Here is a 27,868-nt window from a genome sequence, read left to right as displayed (position 1 = left end):
AATCATCTCATCAGCCAGGTTATCCAGTTATGACCACATTGAAAAATGAAGGCTTCTGCTTTGGTTAATGACTAAACGTGGGTGCCTGTAACCCACTGGCAGGATAGATTGATAGCCTGGTGTCCCCAGACCCATATCATCATCTGATTGTCTTCCATTACCTCCCAAAACACAGAAATATCCATGGCTTACTTTTACTGCAGTAAGTAACCACATTCAGCTTTCCCTGCTCAAAATGTGTTGATGCGTCAGAATTCTGGATCAAAGAATCAGAAAGGATTCCCCAGTGCTCCCGTCAATAAAAGACTTCTGCTTCTGTGTGGAGAGATCACCTGTGTCTGAGAAGGTGTCTCCAAACAAGCAGCTCAGACAAAGAAGCAAAATAGACTTGGAGCTTCAGTGTGTTTGGATGTTGTTTTAAAAAAATGCAGGAGCTTTCTGTTACTCTGTTTAGTGGAAACTGGGGACAAAGATTTGAGGTAGCTCACTCCGAGGTGCAGTTACTTATGGAGTTTCGTGGTGCATTTGGCCATGGGGGGAAGCTCTCAGGTAACCTGCTGGAGGGTTCTCTCAGGGCTTCCATGGGTGGCATAGCACCCATTTAAAAACAAAACAGATAGTGCTGTGCCAAGGTATTACGTGGCATCCTGCAAACAGTGTGTGTGTGTTACCTTGGTGCTTTGCCCGAGCTAGCAAGCAGATCAGTGAGCTCAGTGATGAAGCATCACTGCTTCTGCTCCCAACTCAGCGAGCTCCGAGGGCTCTGTGCTGCAGCACACAGTGTAGGCATGCTCAGAGGTGGTACAAGAAATGGCAGAGGAACCTGGGGTCCCTTGGGCATTGGTGTCAGACCTTTCTAGCTCGGGAGGTTTTCTCTGGATGTAGCTAATAATTTTTTCCTAGGCTACCAAATGCTGGGTGCCTACTCTCTTATGTCAGGACCTGTAAGTTGTCTCAGCTGGATGCCCCAAATCAATAGCCCTTTTGCATAGCCTGCGTCCAGAGCTCTCAGCTAATTGAGCACCGCCTATATTTTCTGCAAAAAGCAGTAGAGGAGCACGTACTGGGGTAGGTCTCAAATTCTTGCTTTCCTCGGGAAGAGGCTGTTAGGTGCAGCAAGGGAATGCTGCAGCGCGGGAGGAGGTGGGCGCGGGGCAGGGGGAGCTGGCGGGTGCCGCATTGGCTGTGGGTGACATCACCGCCAAACGCCGGGATTGGCCGCGGCCGGATTTTGTGCGTTGGGTTTGTGCTTTGGTCAAGCTCATATTCAGTGCCTGTATCTCACAAGCTGACAAATAAAAATATGATTACAGAAAATGCCCCGTGGCAAACCTTATTATGGCTTCAGAGATAACAGATAATGCCAATTACTGCACAGGGCAGTGGTGACATTGAGAGGAAATCCCCTGCGGTAATGAGCAGCAAGATTATTATTTCATTTTATTTTTATTTTGGTTGGGTTTCATTTTGTGTTGTGTTTTTTTTCTTCTTTTTTTTTTCCCCGAGTATGCACAAGGGGGGTTAAGGCAGGTTCTTTATGAATATTGATAAATGGCAATTATGAGGGCCCTTTCTCCTTTCATTGCCTGGGGCTGTGCCTGCTTGAGTACGCACAAGGCTCTCGCTGGAGTGTGTCTGTGTGTGCCTGCGTACGCATGGGGGTGTGTGACTTAGGGGGCTAAGGCAATGAATAAGAGCTTTGTTTGGCTTCGCCTGGTGTTCTTCCCATTGGTGCAGGAGGGGAAATGGCTCCTTATAAAATAGCACTTCAAGATTTCACAGCGGTAGTGCCAAAATCTCTGGTATATTACTGCAGGCAGGAGCTGCAGAGCACTGTCAATAAAGGAAGCACGCTTTTAGGAAGAAACCTGGAATGTCTTCAAGAAGCAGAGAAAGCCGAGGAATGCCAGGTGCCATGAGAAACCTTTTCTGTTAGATAGTCCCACCCTCCTAGTGATTCCAGCTTTGCCTTGCTTCTTTTAGAAGGAGGATGCTACACTGTTGTGCAGAGATGGTCTGCTGAATAATTAAGATTACTGCAGCTGGACACTTTGAAATCATGACACAGGGCCTCTAGATGTGACACTGTGTTAGAAATCACAAAACTTAATAACGTTGGTTTCTGTTATTTCTTCTTGGGGTCCTTGAGCCCTTAGATTTTGAAGTTTTCTTTCAGACTATCAAATTCAAAAGGTGCCTTTTTCTACTGTTGAGTGCTGAGATTTGCCAGTCATTGCCTGAATCTAGGAGCTGCAGGTCTATGGTTGAGACTCACTCCAAACAGTGAGGAATCTTCATGTTTTCCGTGTACAGGAAACTGGAGAAAAAACATCAAGTACAGCAGCTGCAATGTTACAGGCAAAATTACCAGCTCAGCTAAAGTCAGAGGACGTGTATTTTTGTAAGTTTATTTCTTTACGTAAGCCACTGGAAACTCAAAAATGGCATAGTCTTATTGTAAGCATAACCAGGTAACAGTCTTTGGCAAGTACATTTGTAGTGATGAGACCTGACAGTTGGCTCTGGCTTTGGAATACATGAGTATATGTTTTGAGGCTAGGTTTTCAAGGAGGGGTAATATATTTTAATAGATCAGTGGAAATAATTGTATAAAAAGCAGACAGGGTTTCAGGCATTCAAGCCCTTTTTCAGGTCTCCTGATATGTTTATAGATGTTGTCCTTTTTCCTAGCTATAACTATATTTACTTGTTCTGCAGGATTCTGTGAAAAAAAATACCTAAATTTGAGCATAGCAACCATGACTCTAAACAAAGATTCCTCTGTAGGTAGATGCAAGTTACACGTTTGGATCTCATTTGCAGAAGCAAGAGAAAATAAGATGAAAGGCTTTTTCTGCTCATGAAAATTAAAAATACTGCTTCTCATACTATTAATTATTACTGGTAAATTATTTGCATCACATCAGGCTTGTGCTAAGCACTTTTAAGAGGATACTGCAGAACAATTATTCTGTGGTCGTGCCCTTCTGGGAGTTTGGGGTCAGTAAGAAAAGCATTTGCAAAGTAGCCAACAATTTGATTAGTACAAATGACCTGCAACTACTCCAATTAGGAGGTTTCTTGGGTTAGAAATCTGTGACCTACAACGAGTCGTCATGGAAACTGATATGAACGTTTCAGCTCAAAAATCACTTTAAAATAATGGGTTAGTTCATCATCTCGTGCCAAGTGACATAGTTTCTTTGAATCCAAGATCTTGAATCTGTCTCTATACCAGAAATCTTCTGCCAACCCTAGGTGATGGGGAGAAGGTGGTTGTTTTACTTCTCTTTTTTAACTGTGCTGTGACTGCCTGCAGTACAGCTACGGGGATATCCCCAGAGCAGGAGGACAGACTGTAGAGGTGAGTGAAGGAAGCTGAATAGCATCACTGGGAGCGACCAGAAAGGAAGCTTGGCCAGCGTGTGAGTGGGAAGCTGGAACACGTTAATGCATGTGCGTGCCTTTCATTTTCTCTGCACCACCTATGAGATCTGTGCCAATTTCCACGGGACCATTTTTTCAGAAATCTCTCTTTCTCTCTCCCCCTCTCCTCATCTTGTGCTGCAAGGGAACTGTAAAGCTTTTGTTGCATTATGTAAAAGAGGGATGATGCCGAGAGCCTGACAGTGTGTACTTTCCCTGTCATGGCGTGTTCAATGGCTCCCTTTCACTCACAGGCTCTCCCTTCAAAAGCCTGCTGCATGCAGGCTGGTGGAGCTGACTTCCCGCTCCGTTGTCTTGGGCGAGGAGCTCTGGGCACTCTGTGGCCACCCTGGGTCAGGGGCACACTGACTTCTCCTGCAGGGCTGCATTTCCTTTTGTGTGCCTTCTCAGCATACGCAGGACTCAAGAGGAAAGTTTGCCTGTTTGTCACTAAAGGAGCTGCTTTCTTCTATTCTTATTTCCCAGCCATGTGCTGAAGCCCCCACAGCTTTACCACCTTTAGAACAATGAAAGGGTAACGAGTCCTCTGTTCACCTGCAAAAAGAGGAGTTGATGCAGTCATAGAAGACATGGAGAGCCAGAGAGATCAGCTGGAAAGGGACCAAAGTAAAGGCGTTTACTCTGCAATGTTCCATTAATGCCAAGTAATTACCATATACAGTGGGATTTTTGTGTTTTGTTTTGTTTTGTTTTGGCACAAGAGAATTCTTTCCAAATATGAATGCATGAGGCCGTCCGGGTGGCTGGGCTCTTAGGTAAATTATAACAAGCCTTCCCTATTCCCATATGTTCCTCTCCCTTCCTTCTGGCCTTTGGAAAGCTGGCAGTGCAGAGATGGGAAATGCAAATGCAGAGAGGAGGTCTCATTCCCAGTGGCAGGGATGCTGCTTCTGCCATTCTGGTGCAGGCTCCTGGCCTCAATACCATCCCCAAGATGCTCCTCAAATTCAAAATGGTCCAAAGATAGATAGCAGGGAAATGTCCCAGCTAGAAGAAAACTTCCATCTGGGGCATAAAATTCTCCTGTGGTTGAATGTGCAAGCACTGCCTGATCCCATTGGCACCCTGATCCGGAGAGGAGTGCTGCCACAACAAAAAATGCTCAGGGCTGCCATGGGTTCCTGTGCTCACCATCCATGCCTGGCACTAGGGACTGTGTTAAAGGAGGGATGGGGAGGGTCAGAGAGCTGCAATTTCAGGTATTTCAGTGCCCAGTCAGAAGGAAACATTTCAATTCTTGTCAGAGTCCACGCTCTCCCCTCTGCTGTGTGGGCTATAGAGAAAAGATGGTAATTTTCCTTGGTTTTATTTTGGCGAGAGTCTAGAGACTAAAAACCAAAACTTTAAGGGCTGATGCCACTCCAGATTTCCTTCCACACACATTATCCAACCATCCTAGTCCCACCGATCCTGAGGTCCAATGTAAGGCTTTCAAAATGGTCTCTGTGAGGTGGGCCAGGACCTCTACCCAAAGAGCTCCATCAGCCCAGGTAGGCTGACTCTTCAGGACAAAGCATTGCACAGCACAGCGAGGTGGAGCTTACTTCACATCTGGAGTGTGGATGAAGGCATCCTCTATCCTCTCTCTCTTCCCGCGGCTCTCCAAAAATAAAAATTATTTGCCACTTTAGAGGAGCTTCAGTTTTTCATTAGTATTGTTCCTAAAGAAACTGTCGATATGACTGGCATTAGTTAGTTGGCATCCTTACTGACCTTACCAGCTAGCAGGCTGAGAGCTGACCAGGCAAAGAGCAGGGCCACCAGCACTGAGGAGACTCGCTCCAGCCATGGTGAACAGACATTCCTTCAAATGCTCTTCCTTCTCTCTAAATAAAGCTGTACGATTTTAGGATGAGCAAAGAATTGCAATCTTTTTAGGCAGGCAGCGGGATGCCTGCTATAGAATGAACATCACATCTACAGTATCAGCAAGTGCTGCTCCTTGCAGGCTAACAGGCATGGACAGCAGCACCCTCAGCATCCACACCATGCGTCTGTTCAGCATTTGGCCAGGAGCGGTCACCAAGACTGGAAAACAACCAAAACCATTTAAAAAGCCGCACAAAGCAAAGGTCACACACTCAGCTTGCACTATGGGGAGGTTTCTTGTTTCATAGCATCAGGCAAGCACCGCTCACTTTACAGGGAATTGCTACTTGCCACTGGGCCCTAGTACTCAGACCAGAGAACTTCTGTGCATCCCCCTGGTCAGATGAGGTCTTCCCAGCACCCAATTAGTGAAACCAGTTGTAAGATGAGAGCTGCCCAGGATGTCTGCTGGAGGAAAGATTAAATCACACACCACCATCTCATTAGTGTCCGGTTTTCCAAGCTTGCCTTAGGACGGTGGGCTCTTCTGTCCTTTTCATTGCGGGGGCTGGAGCATGTTCAGATTTGGCAGGTGTCGCCAAATTCTGCCTTTGTCCAGGACTGCTGTCCTTGGCGAGGGCATTCAGGGCCTCTTTTCCTGACCACTAACTGGTCATTCCCAGTCCTGAAACATTTCATTGTCACTCATCCCCAACTTTTTTTGTCAAGTAGGTATGGCTGTCTTGGTATTTGTTGCATGATGGATGAGTCTTCTCTCCCCAGGTACCTTGAAACTTTGATTTCTATAAGAAAGAGAGATTTTATAGAGTACCTTTTGCTTTTTCAGATGAAAATATTCACAAATCTGAATCATGCCGCTGAGTTATTTACCAGATTGTTTGCTCATGGTTAACAAGACAGCATTAACATGCAGGGTTCATCATGTTTATGCAAGACTGGAGACCAAGTTTTATGCTCTTTAAAAAAGGAAGGGAAGAGCAATCCTAGGACTCAGTGATAAGGTAAATGGCCGGTATCTGTTTGGAACATGTGCTATTTTGCTGGAAGCCTCCTTTAGCTCTATCCGTTACACTCGCCAAGTGTCCTATTACAGCATGCTCTGGTTTTGCATAGAGCTGGCCTGCATTATTTACAAGTTGTCTCTGATTGATCATTCCAGACTTCTGTTCAGATAAGAGATCATTTCCAAGGCATTGTCATGCTCCGTATGTTCCTCTGGGAGGATACAGACTGACCGCCTTTACAGGTGTTTAGGGGTAGAGTTACACTTGTGTGCATGAGCAGTGCTAGAGGATGTAATTAGAGGTGAAGAGAAAATGGCATAAAGATAGGGCAGAGCTCTGCTACTGGTGTCGCTGCACTAGGCTGTGCTAATGCTGGGTCTTCTGCAGAGTTCACTTTCTGGGCAGGCGGCTGTTTTACCGAACCATTGTAGCAAATGGCTGTTGTTTGCCTGACACACGTGTTGTCAATCAGCCGTTTCCAACAGGTTTGTGTTGAAACTGAGTACCTGAACTCGCTGCTCTGCCTTGGAAGAGTTTTCTCCGATTTGCACCTTTTATCAAGCAAAACATCAAAGACGGACGTTTTGCCTTCTCATAAACAAAAACAAGAGAAGAGCTGCTTCTCCAGCTTGCCTGAAGTGCTTCTCTCATCTCTGTGACTCTCGAAGAGTTGCAAATAAAAAGCAAAAAAAGCAAAATCATCACAAATTTTGTACAACGTTTTTCTCTGTGCATATAAAATCAAGTAAATGTAACAGTTGTGCAAAAGTACTTGAGTTCTAAGAAGCAGACGGGTGCATGGTGGTGTTGGCTCTGGGTAATGGAAATTAATAAATTAGGCAATATGCAATTGCTTTGATTTAAAGCAGGAGTTGCCATCCTGCTTTAAATGTTTACCATGTTACAGCGGCGTGGCTGCCTGGCTGTTCCCATGTTGCCAAATAATAAGAAAATTGAGCTTTGCTTGAAAGGAGGCAATCCTCTCTCTTCCTTAGCAGTGCTGACACCCTCAGTTATAAGCAGTGCTGGGCTCAAGAGGTTTCTCCATCAGAACTAGCTGCCCGAAATGATTTCAAAGCCATATCCCTATGTAAACAATTCCTAATAGGGTCTTTCTGCAGCAGCTTTAACAAGTCTGCTTTTTCTCCTCTAGATATCACTAATCCTGTTTCCTGTTGTTGACAGAATACACTGATGATGTTCACTCCTACCTTAAGGAGTTGGCATTTGATGGAATACATCAGCTCTAAATCCAAACTGAAAATTTCCTCTGATTTCCCTCAGTTCCTCCCTCAAATTATCTTGATATTGTTGGAAGGTGCAGATATTCATTTCCTATCAGGGCAGTGCAGTCTCAAGCCTTGCATTCATCAGGAGTGGGCATTTGGGAGATAGAGTATTGCAAAGATTGGATCTTGGATATGTGTGTTCTCCTATCTGGGAGAGAAAAAGAATGAAATCAATTAAAATATAATAGGTTGGATGCTATACTGGATAAAAAAACAAGTCTTGGAGTGGGAAAGCTGTCAGGGATAATTTAAGTCACATTTTTATCCTTTCTTTGCAGCCACAGGGACTTAAAACCAGAAAACCTACTGCTGGATGAAAAGAACAACATCCGGATAGCAGACTTCGGAATGGCATCGCTGCAGGTTGGGGACAGCTTGTTAGAAACCAGTTGTGGGTGAGTGTCTCAGAACATATTGCAAATAATCAGTGGTGGATTCCAGACATAAAAGTTGTCAATAGCAGGGGGGTTGAGGAAGACCTGCAAGCTTACACTGTGACTCATTATTTCCTAGGAAGTTAGTAAATTGATAAAATGTATGTAGTGTATAAGTTAGCTAAAAGAAGTGTTTTCGTTGTTGTTGGTTTTTTGTGTTTTGTTTTTTTTTTAAGTGTTTCACAGTGAAAAGTAGGCTTCTGTAGATGTCATATGTGGATATAAAAATCAAAGCTTTCAAGTTTGGACTCATCTGCCTATGCTGGCTTGTTTGCCTTCACTGGACATATGTTTGGGAAATTAAAGCAGTAGTGGTAGCTGTTTTAAGAAGTGGCTTTAAAAATATTGGGGGGTAGAAAAAAAATGAATCTAATAGATCTGAAATGGAATTTGTGTGTTGCGTTCAGGCTGCCTGCTTTCAGCTTTTCCTGTTTGTGCTCCACTCTGCTTCATTTCGGCTCACATCCAGGATTGACAGGGAGGCAGCAGAGGCTCCTTTGCAATTACAAGCAGGGCATGAATGCAGATACAAAGGAGGCTGCTTGGAGGAATACTGCAGGGGCAGTATAAAAACACTTCCATGTTAATTTGGTTGCCAGCAGGAGCTTTCTAGGAATGTCCAAGGGAGCCAGCAATAAGCCCAACAGCCAACTGAAGCCCTGGTGCCTCGCTGGGGACAGGGCTAGCTCTTGAGGGGCAATACCCTCTGATCCCCATCACCTCTAGGGACACTGCAGGCACCCATAGGACCACAGCCCCCCCGCAGCCATGGCCCTATGCCACGTTGACTGTGCATTGTAATGCTGCAGTGCGTTGTGGCAGGGCAGCAGCTGCATCGAGCTGCTGCAGCCTGGCACCACTACGCCAGCTTTTCGTGGCGTCTGAATTTGTAATAGCCGTGAGCTCAGCAACTGGAGTTGCAGGCAGTACCAGCAGCTTTGCATCTCCTCCGGTATAGATCTACTCTTCTTGGCCCCTGGCAGTGTAAATTTGATGACTGCAGCCCATCTCCATCCTCAGCCTGCTACAGTCTGTGTTTTTTCAGTCTGTGCCCTGAGGCGAGGCAATTCATGGAGCCGTCCTGGTTCCCTGCACAGCGCAGCCACTGCCTCTCAGTCCTGAGCTGTATGGCTCTGCTTTCCAGGTCTTGAATAATGGATTGCAAAATTGTTTGAAGCTGACGATGTGATCGAATGGTGGTTGATGAGAACACTGAGATGCACCCGTTCCTTCCTGTCTGTGTCAAGGCAAGATTTGACCTCTTAACAGCGCAGATGAGAAGCAGGGAGCTATGAGTCTGCACATCTGTTGCTTGCAGCTGCTTTCAAACCTCCCCTCTAGACTAAGAAATGAAGTCCTCACTGCAGTTACCACAAAGCCTCTCTACTCTTTAAAGAACATTTTCTCCCTTCCTTCCTTGAAAAAAACAACCAGAAGTATAAAACCCAACCCAGTCTCACATTGCCCTGCAGGATTTTTCAGACTCCCTGGGAACCTCTCGGTAGGGTTCCTGTTCTTGTTAGCAGTGGGCTCTGTCATCCAAGTCTAGAATCTCAAAGGGAGATTTCTTTTCCATAAACAGTGCTGGAATTCAAGCCTCCATGCTTGAAGCAGAGCCAGCCCCCACGATGCGGCCTTAAAACGCGTTAATAAAGAAATCAATGGAACGGAAGAGACGTGCCTGTAATAAACAGAACACAGCAGCAACACTATGATCTCCTGCCTTGCAGATGCATTTTAAGCGTGGTGCCAATCACTAGGCCTCCATGTGAGCTATTACACCACTTCATTAATTCTCCTGGCATGGAGCCCAGCATGGCTGGTACTGGTGTCTTGTGATCTATCTGGTTTGGGGGGTGAAGGGAGGAAGGAAGGGAGGAGTATATAACAGTGTGCCACACTGTTCACAAAGAAAGGCAATCCAGTTATGACTCCCTTTCCCTTGGAGAGCAGAGTAACCAACCTCAGAGCTTTTTGAGGCAACAATTTCACCTCCCCTTGTAGCTGGTACTTTGAGCCAGCATGAAAAGGAGCAAGACAGACCGAATCATGGCTGAGATACTGAGCTTTAATGAGATGTTCCTCCATGCACCCAGAAGTTAATTTCCAGAATGGTTTTATCTGTGCTGTGAACACCGATAATGAGATGAAACTGTAACACTTGCACTGACAGTCAGGCAAGGAGTCTCCAGGTATTTCTGTCAGGCAGAGTGGGAGGATCAGCTGGGGTGTAGCAGCATGATGCAAGGAACTTCGTCAGTACAGCAGAGCAGTTACAGTGCAGTCAAAAATCCATTGCTGCCACAAGTGAACTGCTGAGTCCAAAGTTTGGATAGGCTTTAGGTCATCCCAGATCCTCAGCGGGCCTCACCAAGATATTCACGCAGCCTGAGATATGCCAAATAGCAAACCACAGAGTCAGTCTGATGGGAGCTACTCCTTAGATCAGTCACCATGGTTTTCTGTAGTATCAATGGCTACCTGGAGAAAGTGGTAAAAGTTCAGTCCAGTTGTGTTTGTGTAGGAGAGAGAGCTAAGGACAGACTGGCTGTTTCATTGACATCATTTGTCACTGGCAGACTGCAAATCAGGCCGTGCTTGTGATGAATCGCCATTACTAGAATCCTGTATTGCACAAATCCTGTGTATACACAGCACAGAGGAACAAACTGTAGTTTTAAACATGCATCTTTAGACCTTTGAATGGAAGAGGAGCTGTATGAATAATTCTGCTTACTGCAGAAACTACACAACAAGGCAGTCTCATGGAGAGATGGTCCTTGAAATGCCCAAGTAACAGGACGAGTCTGTGCATCCCTCCAGGAGCAGCTCTGTGAGCAAACAGCAGACTGCTAAGGAAGCAGAGAATGTGGTAGGATGCTGCTTCTGTTAGTTCAGAACTTGTCGACTCTTCCTCCTCTTTACCCTTCCAGGCAGTGGCATGCAGAGGCACTCCCCCATCTCTTTTCACAGTGATTCTTCCCAGCATGCTGCCTTGCAATGCTGTGGAATGGTAGATGCTATCCAATCCCTCCTGACTTGTCACTAGGCAAGAAGAATGAGTGTCTTACGGTTAAACCTCTGGACTGGGACCCAGGTGATCTGAGCTTGATTTCTGTCTTTGCTGCAGGCATTCAGGGTGGTCTTAGACAAGACACATTACCTTTCTGTGCTTCAGTTCTTCATCTTAACGAGTCATTGCAGTGCCCAAGTTGCTCTGAACATAAACTGCAATCATTTCTAAAGGAGTCTTGGAAAAGTAGGAAGGGTTGGGAAATTCTCTGGGCCTTGTTCTCTTTTCTTGAACAAAGAGGGCTCATTGCTAAACTGAAAGATTGAGGGAAATACTGTTGAGGTACAATTCTTGGGATTTTGTAATGATCCTTCCTAATTCCCCACTGCTCCTTACAGAAAGCTGACAAAGCACATTTTTGCCATCTCCTCACTTCATTTCATTTGTGAAACGCCGCGTCCCACTGGAAGGAGATTGCTGCAGGCTGCCAGGAGATGGGAGAACCCCACAGCAGAACTGCTCTCTGTGCTGCCTCCAAATCTCTCTATCCCAAACAACTGAGAGCTAAGACAAAGCCAATATAAAGGTAGCTTGCTGTAGCATCAGACCTGATCTGTAAAGAGGCAGTTGGTACACAGACTGCCACCACTGCTGGCAGGCCCACAATTAACTGGGTGTATGTGCAGCATTCCCCACATAGCAGCGTCTCCGTAGGGAAACCCTGGCCTGATCCAGAAAGCTGTGTGCCTGTGGGAGAACAATGCTGATTATGACCTCTAATTTTATTGAGTGAGAAGAAAGCCGTTGTGCCTGCCGGTGGCATAATGATGGAAGAGAAAACAGCAACTTCCAACACCAGCACCGTGCATTCCTCTGCTCTCAGCTCTCCGTAGCAATTCCCAGAAACACTTTGTAGACCCACTGGCTGTCTGTATACATCAAAAAAGCACCTGTTCTCATTAGAATTGGTCATTGGCTCTCTTTGAGCTCAGGGTATTTGGAACATCCAGTGCGCTGTGTGTTTGTTAAAAACGTTAACAGATTTCATCTAGCTCCTGGTTCCCGTACACCTTGTATTTGGCGGATCATCACACCCATGATGAGATTAATTCAGAAGGGTGGTGCGGTACTCAGCTGCCGTACACCTCAGTGTCCAAGCACCACTTCTGATTTTAATGACAAGGCATGATGCTGCACATATTCTTTCCACTTTATATAGTTGTGTATACAAATGTGTACATGTTATCTAAAACATATGCAAGTGTCCTGCATCCAGATACTGATAGTGTTGCAAATTTAGGCTCTTAAACTTGGAAAATGCCAGAATTAGCAATTTTTACCCCATCTCACCAAGAGCTTCCATTACCAGCACTCCATTTCCATCTCCTTCTCTGTTTTCCACTCCATTCTTAGCAAATTCTGCCAGTCATTTCTGCTCCATATTTGGTCGCATGTCCCAGATCCTTTACTCTTTTGCTAAATTCCAGCTCTAGTTTCCCCTAGTTGGTTGTCCCAGTCTGTTGCTCTCAGTCCCAGATCTAACTCCTGTTATTTTTGCAGTCAGCTGGGTATCAGTTTTAGATAAAAAGTTTGGTCTGGGAAGTGTTGCCAGTGCTGGTTGAATTTTCATCCTGATGCTCTGGAAAATTTCCACCAGTAAATGCAAACTGTGGTTTTCTAGTGGTTATGTTTGAATACATTTTTCCAGAGAATGTGAACAAATCATTAAGTTTTCCATTTACATTTGAGGATGCTAGAAATTTTCCTTTTTTTATGGGAGAAAACATATTTAACTTAAATTAGATTTAAATAGTGGAAATGTTTTGGCTTGTAAACAGCACACATGCATACACAAACATGAAACCAGTCTGAGGCAGACAACCAGCAGAGAAAATCTCAGAGACGTTAAATTGATGGTAAGCCATAAGCAATTTAAAATGAGGATTATGAAGGGAAATATCAGACAACTTTATTAATAAGGAATAATACTGGCCTTGCCTATAATACATCCCAAGGTATGTTCAAAGAGTTTTAATTCTGCAAAATAAAGCGCTGAGATAAGATATGCTACTCTTTAAGTTGCCAGTATAAAATTAGCTTGGCCCCAGAACATTCATGCACATTAGAATATGGCCTTTAATTACAAGCTTGTACAGTTCTTTTTCACCAAATCTTTGTCTCATTTGGTGTTTTGATGGTGGTGTGTTGTTTTGTTTTTGTGTTTGTTTTTTTTTTTAAATAGCTATTCAATATTTGATTTTTCCTCATTGTTCATTTTATGGATCTATTTATAATTTCTACTCACCACATTGAAGCCTTGCTATGAATGCTAGGTAGGATTTTCATCTCAGTCTTAAATTTACAAATATTCACTATACTGAAAATTGGGGAACCTGCAGATTGAGATTAGTTGTAAATGTCTCAGTTTAAGGCGCCTTTTCATGTGCCTTCACAGATGGATTCCGGGAGAGGGTCAGAGAGTTAGATTCTCCAGTAAGCCAACCAGATGGATCTATCCCAAAGTTGTCCTTCATGGCACCAAGCAACCAAGCTTTAGCAATTCTTAGCTTTTGAATATTGAATTTTGCAATCTTTGTGCCCTTTTAATAAAGCGGTCTGTTTCAGTTTTTCAATTAAATCTCTTAAAGGATCCAAGTCTTAACAATTTGAACTCACATATTAATTAATGAAATGATTTGCAAATTCCCAGAAAGTCTACTTACACTTGGGGAGTAAACAGCTGTAAGATGGCTTGGCTGAGGGCTAGATGCTGAGTTTTCTCATACAGAGCTCAATGTCTGAACTGAAGATGTAATTGCAAAACAGCACTCAACCTTAACCACAGCTCGCACTTTAATTACAGCCCTACCTACGGCTACTGCCTTCACTCACTGCAGCCCTAACTAGCCGCTGCTCCTGGAACCATTTCTTCCCTGCATTACTTTCCTGTGTGATCTGTGGCTGTTACTTTCTCCACTCAGGATGTTCTAGCATGCAATCTTCTGAAGAACTCCTGAAGAACTTATATATTTTGCTGCTCCTCTGGTGTTCCCCTTCATCTCAGCCCTTCGCTACCCAGAACAGGGAGAAGGTACAGGCAGCCGTTTACACTAGCGAGTGGCTTCTGTTTCTGAAAGCCGGCTTGGAAATACTGAATAACATGGAGGTAGAAGGGACTCTAGCATCTGAGCAACAGCAAAACCAGCCAGACACAGGAGGACTTCATTGCGTCCACTTTATCAAGGTATCTTCATGCATAGGAAAACAGAGAGAGCGAGACTTTCTTCCTTTCTGAAGAAACACTGCCTCCAGCTGTGAGGTCTAAAGAATGGCAGTCAGAGAAGCATTTCTTGTTCCCCAAATCGTATCTGCTTAAGTCATGGATCCAAAGGCCCCAACATGGACACTCATCTTTGATGGGACCTGGGAACTGTCAGGAAGTGCAATAGATGACTTGTCACTCTGTGGAGTAGGGTCATACAGAACACCTCTCCCTGTGCTCCCTGATCAACCCACTGCTTCTCTGGAAAAGCAGTTGCTGCAGAAGCCATACACAGGCAGGCAGACTGTGTGTGCACAGTGCAGGTCTCTCTTACCTGTGTAAGGAGACAGTAGGTCAGAACTGCTTGCGCAAGTCAGAGGCACATCACATCTGCACTGAAGATACGGCACTGGTTGTCTTAGATCTGCTGTAGGATCACCGTATCTTGCTATGCACAGATCAGAAATGACTTTTCTATTTTTTCAGATGAGATTCAGGATAGATGCACCAAGGATATATCCATTTCTCTCTGCATGCATGACCCTTGTTTAAGGTTGTCCTGGATGTCACCAATGCACTCTGGCTTATTTCCTCTGGTCAAAGTCCCACATAAATGCTTTGCTAAGGGCTCCCAAGATCTTTTAAGATTCTTGTGTCCAAGAGTCACAGCTGTGAATGACCGCTCAGAGAGCCCTTCCTGCCCCAGGCAGGCTAGATGGGGAAAATCAACATCACCCTTGAAATAAACACTGCCAGCATCGGAGCTTTTTTGCAGCAGTACCCGCAGGCAGCAACTGCTTCTTGATCTTGCTGAGCGATATACTTATTTGTTATCAAGGGCAGATTGTGGCTTCTGCTGCACAGAGATGTAGCTGAAAGATGAGGAGATGGCCTAGGGGAAAAGGCAGGGAATGTCGCTCTGACACACGTATATTGAATAATTAGCGATAAGAGCCAAAGAAATATTCATGACTCTGTAGAAAGATAAATAGATTTTTGATTAAATTTGAGTTTTCTCTTTAAAGCAGTTGAAGTTGCTCTGTGATTGGCAGCATGGAAATGAGTTTTCTATGGATTCTGGCTGGCCAGAGGATCCCGTTTAGAGCTGTTCGCCAAGATAATGCTGCAGATATCTAGCTAGTGTGTGCTGGCAAGAATTCAGAGTGGCTATGCCAGAAACCTGTGCTCTCTGGGCAGTTGCAGTGCAGCTGTTGAATGATCGAATCAATCCAACTTGTTGAAAGGATTTATTATAGCTTTTTCTCTGCCCATTCTCCTAAATTTTAGTTGAATTTCACTGGTGTCTTAAAATACACCTGGCAGGTTCCACTGCACTCCAGGAGACATCAGGGAAGTAAAATGCTTTAAGCGCATTTGTTAGAGAGGCACCTACCCATCTCGGGGTCTTCGCAACACCTACATTTTTCTTTTCAAGGGTGTTTGCACAGAAAGCTGTCAAGATGGTTGTATCCTGCAGCATTTGTAATTAAGGATTCTGAAATATGTCTTCGTTGGAGTCATTGTATACAAATAAAAACTCAGAAGCACTTTGCAAATTGAGATAATGACTCATCCAGCACACCCCAGATGGCATGTCCACCTAAACAGTATTGTGCTGAAGGATGCTGTGCTATGGGTTCTGTTCCTATAACTCTCTTTGCCACAATATTTTTTTTTCCAAGTTTAAGTCACATTACCACCTTCCTTACACCTCCCATCTTACCCTCCGTTTGCTGCCCTGTTGAAGCAGGCTTATGCTTATCATAGAACCATAGACGGTGAACCTATGATAAGGTTCACAGAGCTGTGCTTGTGTTTTGCTCATTACTTTGTGAGACAGGTATTGCCCAGCCATGATTGTGTTTGTCACAAGAAACAAATGCACAAATGAAGACAGGCTCAGGGACTGCTGGGAGGTGTCAGTATAAACAATAGTGAGATTGGCACGCAGGTCTCAGGCAGTTTGCATCCCTTTTTCTTGTCAAGTTACTTTAATGAAGGCTATAAAAATAAATAGCCCTGGCTATAATCTTTAGGAATTAAAATGATTACCTGGCAAGTTGAAGTAATTAACTATTCTCAGCCAGGAATCAAGGCAGAGATATATGGGTAGAAGGATGCAACAAGAATATATTAACTCACTAGGTAATAGTACTGCTGTCTATCCTTTTTGTTGTTGTTTTTTGGTTGTTTTGGTTGTGTGGTGTGTTTTTTTTTAAGGAAAAAAAATGCATATTGAAACCATGTACTGGCAGCTGTAATGACCGCTGGAGTAATTGAGAGCAGTCTTAGCAGAAGAAATGCAAGAAAATGTTTGGGGATGCATGTGTTTGTTCAGAAAACATTGTTTTGTTTGTTTGTTTTCCTAAAAGGCTTTCCAGTGCATGTCTTCCTTCTAGTTAGATACATGGTCAAGTAAAAGCACATGGTTAGAAGGCTGGAATTTTGTATAATCACAATATGCCTGGTCTTCTCTTCCTTTCTAGCTTTTAAGAAATTCGTAGTAGGGCCACAGAATTTTGCATTATGCTAGTTGACCGTTTTCAGAGTTTGTCTTACAAAGATATTCTCATTAAGGTAAGGAAAAAAAGTGCTGGCTTTGCACACTTGCTTTCTGTATAAGCAAGCCAATCCTGATTCTGTTAAGCAAAATAGAAATGCAAATAATTCATAAATACCAGACTGTTGCATGCTCATTCAACTGTATTTTGTGTTTCAGATCACCACATTATGCCTGCCCTGAAGTTATCCGGGTAAGATGATTAAAATCAGTGTACCTGTATTTTAAAGTGTCACTCATTGCGTATGTGCCGATAGACCCTCTCTACAAGAAATCTGTCCACGGCAGACAGCATGGGAAGGGAGACAGTGAATGTAACTGTGGTCATGGTTGTTTGGCTCAGCTCTGAATCAAGCCACATCAACCATTGGAGGGAAATGATCCCGTGTTGTTCTCACAGTACCCTTTGTGCCATGTGTTCAGACAGAAAAGCAGTAGCCTCAGTTAACTTGATCTTTCCACCCAAGGAGTGCAGTCCCCTATGTTTTGCCTTCCCTGATGTAGCTGTCATTTCAGCAGAACTGGGGTTGGCTGTCAGTGATGTTGGTTTCTTTTATGTGATATAAACTATCCTTTCCCCCTACTCTTCCTTTGTCCTTTTAAAATAAGTACCCCAGATTTCAGTGGGCAAGATTCACCCTGTAGCCCCCTTTAGGCACTGGAAGGATGCTATAAGGCCTCCCCGGAGCCTTTTCTCCTCCAGGCTGAACAACCCCAGCTCCCTCAGCCTGTCTCCATAGGAGAGGTACTCCAGCCCTCTGAGGATCCTTGTGGCCTCCTCTGGACTCACTCCAACAGGTCCATGTCCTTCTTATGCTGGGGAGCTGAATCCAGAACTAGAGAGGTCTCAGGAAAGAAAGCCTATCACCCTTTTGGAGCATAACATTAATATAAAGCCAAACAAGAAGTGTACAGAGGACACTGTCCAACCAATACCTGAGTTCACAAATAATGTGACTGGTGATGAGCTCCCTGAAGAACCAAGGAAGACAACACCTTCTTGATGTCTTTAATGCACCTCTGACTCTGTTTAAGTGCCAGTTCTAAAATTGTTCCGGTCATCAGCCATTCCTGCCTTGCTCCCCAATTCTGACCCTGTTCTTGCAGAACCCAAATAAGACTGTAAACTGATGTTCATAAAATTCAATTAATGGGCTGTGCTGTGGCCTTCTAGTTGGGAAGGCCACCTTGGGAAGCAGGTGGCTGAACCGAAATGTGGGGTTTCCCATTCTCCTCTCTCGTGTTCTTCAAGGGTAATTAATTCATTTACTAGTGAGCACTCTTTTGAACCTGTGTCGTTGCTGTGCAGGGAGAAAAATACGATGGAAGGAAAGCAGACGTCTGGAGCTGTGGAGTCATTTTATTTGCGTTGCTAGTGGTGAGTCATCTTTCTTGCTCTATCCTTTAAAAAGAAAAGAAAAATCCCAAAATGCTGCTGTATTTAATGGTGATTCTATTGACATCATGTACAGATTGTTTTCTTTTTAGTTCCCCTATTTTTGTATCTCTCGGTTGCATCCTTTCCTCTTAGTTCTACATCAGTCCCAAAGGAAAAGCATGAAGAATATTTCACTGCTTCTTTGAAATGCGGCTGCTCTGCATGGGAGAGCATAGACAAGTGCTGAAGTCTTGCCTCCATAAATGTTCTTTGCTGTGTTGTAATATTGCAGCCCTTTGAAGAGCCCTGTTCAAAGCACACTGATTTTTTTTTACCCAAAAGAATGCACAGGGTTACAACTCCAGGACACAGAGAATGTCAAATAAGTTGCCCTTCACAGGTTTAAAACATGGCTGGGTTTGGGAAGCATTTGTTTTTTTCTGCTGTATGTATATATGCATTTCAGTAGGTATATGCATACATTAACTGCAGTCCTTTATCAAGAGAAGATTTAAGTGCAACAATTTTGTTTTGTGCAAGTATTGAGCTACATTTTTATTTGGTTCACTTGAGAATATAAAACTAAGCCAGTAGTACAACATTTAAATTAGTTCCCATCTGGCTCAGATGTAATACTTTCCTTAGTATTCAAAATGTAGTATCTTGTAACTTAGCCATCTTTTGATCAAAGTTTCAGTTCTCTGCAGAAGTTATTCTGTTTTGCAGTGTAATGTAACACTCCCAAGCATACAATAATTGGATGTCCAGCTGAAAGCAGATAGGCTTGGCATGTTATCAATTTCCATGATTAAGTGTAGGAAAATACAGATATAAGTTTGTGTAAGTATGACATTACTACATGCAGAATTAATAGTATATGTGAGAATAGATTTAATGTGCACGTTAGTTTTTCGTAATAGTGTGAATGATCATCTACAATTACAAAAATAACAACCCTGAAGCCAAATTTTGATGTCCTTTTATGATTATTAGTAAACCTAGTTACTAATTCTTCACTTAAATGTTTTATTTTGACAAAAGCATTTGTTCAGTGAAAATAAAAATTTCTGCCAGGGTTAGATTCTGTTCATAATTTTGGCTTAAAATACTTGAAAATTAGAAAGGATTTTTGTTTCAGAAATTATACTGATAGTTTTTAAAAATAGTGAAAATCAAAATATCTTGAAATAATCTCAGTATGATGCTTTAATTCACCTTAACAAATTTTGTTCGTTTTTCTTTTTTGGTTATTAAAATTTTCTGATATTTCTAATTTTAAAATTTATTATCTTGATGTTGCAAGGGAAGAGTTTTAACTGTCTCACTAAGTATCCCCTGTTCATCTCTTGCTCTTGAGCAACTATTTGCATGGGTGACAAAGCAGAGGTATAAAATGAGCTCTTAATATGACTTACTGAGTTTGTAAGAAAAGACAAGAGAAGGTGGCAAGATGGCTAGGACTTGTGGGAGTGGGCTTTTCCTTTTCAGGTGGATTCTCTGTCAAGATTTGGTGTCTGTCTGTTGCTGGGAAGCATCTTCATCTGTTCCTACATATATACATGAGCCTGCAAAACGACTGAAATAAGTCTATTATTGACAGAGAGTGCAGAGCTCTCCAGTCAATTATGTCAGGAGAAGCCCTGCAAAAAGTCTCAAGCTGTAATAGCAGGTGGTAGTAATAAAAGAGCTGTAGTTGTTACCTTCAGGAAATGCCACAAAGCAGCCTTGCTGACTTCATCGTGGATTAAATTGTGTTAGCCAAAGTACTGAACTATCAGAATTGATTTTCCTGTGAGTCTGGAATGGTTAGGAGAAAAGCAGGTAACTCAGGAGGTTGGTTGCAGAAGACAGGGAGGCTCTTTCTTCATGGCTGCTTGAATGAACAAACAAAAGTAAATAGTGCCCAGTAGCTGTTGCCATCAGGTGGGCTTTCCGAGGCTTCTGTAAATGGAGCTGTTGGTCTCACTAAACCAGACACAGGCCTGCTTATACAGATGCAGTACTCGCTGTAGTAAGAGCAGTGCCAGCACTGACAACTGAAAGCTTCATTATCACAGCAGCTGACAGCTTGCAACTTCCTACAAACCTTCCTGGAAATCGAAGAAGCTCTGCACCTACCAGAATTAGTCAGTGAAAGAGGGAAGTGAGAACATCCAGGAAGGTGCAGACTTGCTATAAGAGGATATTGGCTTCAGTCGGTGGAGTTATCCTAAAGACTTCAACTTCTTTTTTCCTTTTTGTCCTTGCAGCAAGGGTAGGCCTTTTGCTGCTTTTTGTGACAAGCTGATGATCTATTCAAAATGTAATTCCAGCTAAAAAAACTCAAGCCATTCATGTAAGTGAGCTACAGTAGGGAAGCAATAGGAACTGATGACCTGACCACAGCATGGGAACTGCATGAAGTGTATTAACCAGGTAGAACATCTGCTGCTTCCAAAAGGCTAAAGTTGGTTAGGGTTTCTTTCAGCTGTGTCATTCCACTGCTCCGTCAGAAAGAGGATGTTCTTTGCTGAAAGTCTCTCAAATGCTGTTCACCTCTTTTCCAATGTCTGCAATAAATGTGTCTCGAGAAGATTAAAAATAAGGAGACGATAAACATTGCTGCAGTGAAAGTATGCCCAGGAGGAATACCAGCAGATCAAAAGCTTGAGCTGAATTTAAGTGAATCCATGCATCTTTGCTGAGTTTGCCTGGAAAGGCAATTTCATATTTTGTATTATGCTTTATACTGGTAGTCATTTTCTAATTAAAGGTTAAAAAAATATATACTGTGTCCTCAGTTTTTTTCCTGCATTGGAGAAAATACAGCAGCACTAAGAAATTATTTATTTTCAGTGGATAAAAAGACTGTTTCACTTATTATAATACTTCATTATGAGCTGATTTTCTCTTTTCCTTTCTCTCATGATGTTTATCTTGGCTTTTCTCCTTTTGCCCTTTCCAACTAACTCCCTTGCCCTCCTCTCTCCTATCCCCAACTCTGTCACATCCCTGCAGGGTGCCCTGCCGTTCGATGACGACAACTTGAGGCAGCTGTTGGAGAAGGTGAAACGTGGAGTGTTCCACATGCCACATTTTATCCCCCCAGACTGTCAGAACCTCTTGCGGGGGATGATTGAAGTGGATGCCTCGAAACGTCTCACGGTAAGAAGGCATTTGCTGCAAGCCATGTGGCCAAGGCTTCATTGGTCACTTCATTGCAGTTGCGGGTGTAATTAAGGAAACTTGTTGATTTGCTGCCAGTCCTGTGTGGTTCCTCCTTGAACCAAGGATGAGTGGAGTTAGTGGAGTCTGGGGAAGAAGTTTGATGCCTTCTCTTTTAAATGATGGGGCCAGATTACCTTTGTGTTGCTTCTCTAGCTTTATAATTCTCCCTCATATGCCACAGTGGGCATTTAGACTAACTCCTTCATGATGTCAACACAGTGCTACTGACCCATTAGCACATTTTGGAGTCCACCTGGGTAGTCTGGCTCTCCTGGTAGGTGCACCAGTTTGTCAGGGATGTGATGTAATTGTTTGAGGGTCAAAACTGCTAGGACAGTTCTTTGAAGCTTTGCTATTAAGCAGAGTACGTTTTTTTTCACATTTCTAACAAAAGTGTGGCTTCTCGCTTCATGCCACACAGCTGCATTGTATTCTATCCTGAATGTGCTCTGCATTATCCTGTGGCAGCATTCAGAGTGGGTATCTTCTAGTTCACTATTCCATGTCGTGCCCTGTGGTCCTGAGCACGATTAGGCCTGCAGTGCTGAGCTCCTGGCATTTGGCATTGAATCTTTGCATCTAGGATACATCCCATCACTACAACAGAGAGCCTGCAAGGGTGAGCACTGTGTAGTGATTGTATCCTTCATTAACACTGTGGTAATGTTTTGGGGAATTAAAAAAAATTAGCAATTAAAATCATTTTGGAAAGCAAGATTGCCTGCTTGTCAGTGGAGGCTTCTGCCTTTATGGGTACATTGCCCTTGTAAATCCTATTGTCAGGCTCTGGTGATGATTTTATACAGATTTACTAAGCTCACAGATTCTGAGTGGGAGTATGTATAAAGAAATGTAAATTTAAAACTCCTACTGGTTCTTCAGTCTGCTAAAATATTTATAAATAAACTCTCAGATCAGTGCTTGGCCTCTCTGCTGAGATTGCTAACAACAGCATCAGTCTCCACCAGCTGTGATGGTGCTTTTGGGATGCACACACCTGTCTGCTAAGAAGTGAACTGAAGCTCCCTTCTCAACTCTCTTAAGAGTAGTACCTGGCAGCTGCAGCCAGGTTTTTATTTTGTTCCTTACAAAACCAGGTCATGCACTGGTGACGTAGGTGGAAAGTTCTTTATGGTATTACAGGTATCCTTACCTCTGCAAACACAGTAACCATCACATTGCAGTATGGGAGTAGCACTGATAGAAAAATAAATACATGTGTTAGGCACTTCAAAAGCCCTTTTTCATTATATTTTTAAAGAAAGTGAGAAAACAATATTTTTTCAAGTATTTTTATGTGAAGAATTCTCCAGAGGCTAGAGCTGTACCCTGAGACGTGAGACAGGTGTTTTTTGTGACTGAGAAAGTCACTAAGTCCTCCTCTATCTCAGTTTCCTTTCCATAAGGTGAATGTAACAGTATTCCCTGCCTCACAAACTGGATAGAGCAAGGCAGTAAGGCAGCAAGGGGTGGGTAGACAAGCCCCTGAATGATGAGTGTACTGCCTTTGCTTCCCAGATACATACATTGCTGCTCTTGCTCCGGAAACCAGCATGATGCAGAACAGATGAGATGTTCTTATTTTTCTCTGAAAGATCTTAGTACAGATGCCTTGAGTATGCCAGTGAGCAGATCATCAGACATTAGATCTTCTTCAAATTGTTATGATTTAATTTTGTTATAGAACAATCCAATTTCTTAGTATTGCCTGAAGGTTTTGAATTATGCGATACAGCAGAAACTGTACACACACAAGAGAGAAGAACGTTAAAGTAAATCAAGGTCCCATAGTGATCTCCCCCTTTTCTTGATCAAAAAGAAGCTCTTATTTCCTTAGGGAGAAAGAAAACAGATCAGATAGTTATGGACAAGCACTAACCAGTAGGTTGTGAATAAGAATTTGAAATAGAATATCTTTAGGAGCTGAGAGATGAGAGGAAAAAAGGATTGCTCTTTGTTACTAGCTGCAATCTTATTGTCATTATTTTAGGGTCTTGGTTTGCTGTCCCTGCTGCTGTCACACTTCCCTTTCCATGCTGTTAGCGTTGCGGTTGCTTAGAGCGCCAGGCAGAAGGGAGCTCTTTGTTTACTGCACAGGAGCTGGGAATTTATTTCCAGGAGAGATCTGAATTCTGTTTCAGCTGTGTCCTGTGAAGAAAGGATATAAGCATGGGTTTATTTGGAAGCCTCTGTTCCTGGAAAATTTCTCACTTGAATCAATTTGATGTTAATATAAAGATGTGAGCAAAATTGTGGCCTGGGTACAACAAGGACAGATGTAGTTGTTACCCTTAGTGATCGTTCGTTCAGTATCTTACTGGTGAATTCAGCAGAAAAATATAGTGAATGTAAGGTCACTAGATTTTTTTCTTCTATTTTTCCTTTCCTCTCTCTGCTTTGTTTCTTCTTTTTTTTTTTTTGATTTGTATCTTTTTTTCCTTTTCCTCCAACTGCATTTCCCTCCCTGCAGTAATTGCCATTTCACAGCACACCCACACCTTCCCCAGTCCATCTGTTAAAATGATCAACAAAAACAGAACTAGTATTCACATTCAACTGTCATCATTCGGCTTCAGTGGTAGAGCTTGAGACAATTAATGGAGAGGAGAGTACTCGGAATTATTGTTGCTGGCCCTTTCCTGCCTTAAGAAATTGGCATTACCTTTCAGTGTATATGATTCATTTATGGAAAGAAGAGTTCATTATTTCTTAGTGGAATAATCTTCATGCTCACCATGTGTTACGTAGCCTGAAGAACAGACAGTGGGATGTGCCTGACCACACTCCTTTACTGGGCTCAATTACCTAAACATACTTTAAGTAAAAGAATCCATGTTTTTCTTTCAGTAGGCTGCAAAAGGAGATCCTAGCTTCTGGGCGTGGTATTTCTGACCACCTGTGTTCAGGAAAGATTAAATCAAACTGACAGTGGTGTAAAGGATGAATACTAAGGTGGTCAGAACTGGAGAGAGCTTGTCTGAATAACACAGTCTAAAAGAGCTCGACTTAGTGTACCCAGGTGATGTGTGAGAGAGGATGCACTAGTCATCCTCATATGCATTAGAGGTAATTACCAAGGAGAGGTTTATTTAAACTAAGGGAAGATACTGGCACAAAAACAAATGTATGTCAAATAGCCTGATGTGAAAGTAGGCTGGAAATTGGAAAACGCATTTTAGCTTTATCAGTGGGGTTCTGGGACAGCTTTCTAGTAGAAGTAGTATCAGGAGGGCAAAGTGAACTAGTTTTCAGTTAGATAAGGTTTATGGAAGAAAATGAGTGCTCTCAGTGCCTGCAGTATTGCAGGATACAGTTCCTTTCGATTATGTGCACTTTGGAAAGTGAATGTTTTCTCCTTGGATGTTTTCAATGATTCAGCATTTCTACAGTGGAGAATTACAGTTCCTGTGGTAGAATCCATTTCATTCTCCACTGATGTTTTCTTCTGCAGAAACACAAAGGCAAAGAGGGGAGAGTAAGGAGCTTTTGGTCCACTCTCTTGTTAAAGATGGGTGAGCATTGTCAAAACTGTGTATGTGTAGCAAGTTGGATCAGAGCAGATCAGTTATTGCAGAATAAGCTATTATGATAAAACTGTTACTGTTCCCAGTGCTGACATTTTATTCCAGAATAAAATGACTTAACTTGCATTGGGTGTCCACATAGATGTTAAGTCCGAAATACTAGCCAAGTTAAATTACCCAAATTTTCAGAATCTGTTCTCTGCTGTTCCTTTTTTTTCTTTTTCCTGGGGTCTAATGCATGCTAATGATGATGTTATCTCTATTGCTTGGAGCACAGAATCTAAAGAATGTTAAAAAAACAACTGAGGGAAAACTTATCTTGCTTCCTTCATTTTTCTAGAAGGTCTTTTTGTAAGGTGCCTATCACATCATTCAAATTATCTCACTTCACCACCTGTAGAATGGAGGTAATTGTCCAGTTGATGTATTTACGCAGTATGCTTTTGGCTGCCAAAGGCCTATTCCTACAATGTGCGCTTGGCACAGTGATGCCTTGCCCTTGTCAAGGTCCCTAGAGGCTGCTATCGTATGGCTGCTACTACTGACAAAGATAATTGGTTCTACCACTGCTGTTTGTGCTCAGCTTGAATCCTTTGGTCAGGAAAAGCCTGTATCTTGACATCATACAGCAGGTTTAAAGCCCAGACTAGAGGATCTTCTAACTGAACAACAAGGATCTGAAGTGTAGATCGATTTAGTGCACAGATGGGTTTGAGACTGTTCACTTTCTGGACAGGGAAGTTTGGAAACTGACATGAGTTCAAGCCCAGAAGCCCTCATCCATATCTACAGACTTCGAGGAAGTTTTTCATCAGGTCAGAACTTTTTAGCTTGGCAACCACTCTGCTGAGATCAGTGCTGAGGATGTAGACAGCACTGTCTTGTTTTCCATCTGCCTGTCTGTCTCCATCTGTTGTTCCCGGTCTTAGAATTCAGACGTAAGCTCCTTGGGGGAGGAGACCTCCTTTTCTGATGAATTTATACAGCTCTTTATCACAGTGGATCTATAAGTGTGGCTCCTAAATGCTACTTCAGTATACAAGGTTAATATATATTGGAAGTATTTTAAGTAAAACCATGATAAAGGAATTCCCTTTCTCCTTCCATCACAGCATTTTAGTTTGCAGAAGTCTGTCCTCTGACTGTGCATGTGCAATGGATCTGAGCATGTTTTGTTGTTTCAGAGATGGCATCATGAGGCAATTGCCTGCGGTGGCTAGGAGATATTAGGAAGCAGCATTTTAACAACTTCCATAAAATGGCATTAAATTTGGCAAACTCATGTGCAAACAGCAAGAAGAACCCTCTGGGGAGGGCTGTTAAATGCCTTCGTCACTTAAATGCATTTAAACATTGTGTTTAAATGAAGGCAGGAGGAGTGAGATTAGCTCCCACTGTGTATCTCCCTCCCCTGCACTGCATAGTAAAAAGCATACAGACTTCTCCTTGTCAAAACCAATCGCCCTCCCATAACCCTTCTGTCACCTTAATGCAGATGAAAAGCAACAAAGCATTAATTAATTACTTTTAAAAAAGCAATGAAGATGTTGGCAGCGGCAAGTACACTTGTAATAACATTTCAATGCAATTACATTTGAATCAGAATAGAAATTGGTTTTGTAGAGTACTTTTCGTATCTGGGATATCCCTGAGTACTTCACAGCAATGATTTTGATGTGGATGGAACTGCAGATGTGTAGGTAAACAGCAGCCATTGTTGTTCCCACATGAGAGCTCTCATACACCTTCAGATATATATCATGGTGCTATGGGACTTCTCTTTCAGAAAAACGCTATATGGGATCATTAGCTTGGAGGAGGTTGATCAGCAGGATGGACAGAAGGGATTTCTCTTTCATATCTTCTCTGAAGGAGCCCAAGGGTTCCGTGACTAAGACATGAACTGGTGACCCTCTTTTCTTCCCCCCCTCTGACTTAGAGAACAAAGTGCTGTTTTCTGGCTATCGCAGGCACAAAAGAAAAGTGTGACCCAGAGAGACAGAAAATGCAAGAGAAGAAGCAAGCATGAAAGAGACTTGGACATTGCTTAGCTGCATCATCTGCATCTTGTCTGTCCTCTGTCCTCCATGTCTCTAATGTCTCTAATCCTCCATGTGGTGTATAGGAAATAGAGTAGATATGCATCTCAGGCTCTTTTCAGTGGTGCCCAGTGCCAGGACCAGAGCCAGTGGGCACAAACTGGAACACAAGAGGTTCCATCTGAACATAGGAAGCTGCACTTTACTTCGGTGACAGAGCCCTGGCACAGGTTGCCCAGAGTGCTTGTGGAGTCTCCCTCCTTGGAGATCTTCAAAAGCCTCCTGGACATGGTAGATAGACCTCATGTCTGGGTGTCCCTGCTTGAGCAAGGGTTGGACCAGATGACCTCCAGAGGTCCCTTCCCACCTCAACCATTCGTTAATCTCATAGGGTGGTTTTACCAAACAAAGGAGGCACAGTCCTTAGCAGATCCTCATAGTAGTGTGCACTTGATAACTAAAAATGTTACAGCCCTGTCCTGTGGAAGATGTACAAAACAGACTCTTCTAATAGGCTCTGTACCTCAGCTTGCACAGAGCAAGAGGAAGAGAGCTGCATCTCCAGTCTATTAGGGGAACATACATAGATATGTACCTTATCTCCTTAAATTAAGCTGCTCAGGGGAGACGGCAGTGTGTCATGAATACTCCACCTGTCTCTTAGTAGTGCAGGAGTGAAAGGACTACCTGATACGGGGGAGCTGTGATGATGGGGGCTCCCTGTGGCAGAGCTGTGGCCCACAGACTGGGGTTCTGTGTCATATGATGCAATGCCAGTATGAGCAGTAATAATAAAAAAAAAAAAAAACATGTGGCCCTGTGGTCTCTTCAGTCCAACTACCAGAGTTCCTGTGACTGGAAATGACATGACATCAGGATGC

The 27,868-nt window shown here is 43.1% G+C and overlaps 1 protein-coding gene across 13 annotated transcripts in view; it reads left to right on the top strand.

The window, feature by feature from the left end:
- Positions 1 to 27,868, top strand: part of BRSK2 (BR serine/threonine kinase 2) — a 304,035-nt gene that overhangs the window by 211,168 nt on the left and 64,999 nt on the right. For all 13 annotated transcript variants that reach the window (XM_050710756.1, XM_035539109.2, XM_035539111.1 and 10 more), the window contains exons 5-8: positions 7,849 to 7,965; positions 16,999 to 17,032; positions 18,149 to 18,217; positions 21,215 to 21,361. In XM_050710756.1, the coding sequence (XP_050566713.1) occupies positions 7,849 to 7,965; positions 16,999 to 17,032; positions 18,149 to 18,217; positions 21,215 to 21,361 (367 nt within the window). The remainder of the gene's footprint in view (positions 1 to 7,848; positions 7,966 to 16,998; positions 17,033 to 18,148; positions 18,218 to 21,214; positions 21,362 to 27,868) is intronic.

This window comes from Cygnus atratus, chromosome 5 (genome assembly GCF_013377495.2).
Source record: "Cygnus atratus isolate AKBS03 ecotype Queensland, Australia chromosome 5, CAtr_DNAZoo_HiC_assembly, whole genome shotgun sequence".
Lineage (NCBI taxonomy): Eukaryota > Metazoa > Chordata > Aves > Anseriformes > Anatidae > Cygnus > Cygnus atratus.
This window is presented reverse-complemented; position numbering and strand designations above follow the sequence as displayed.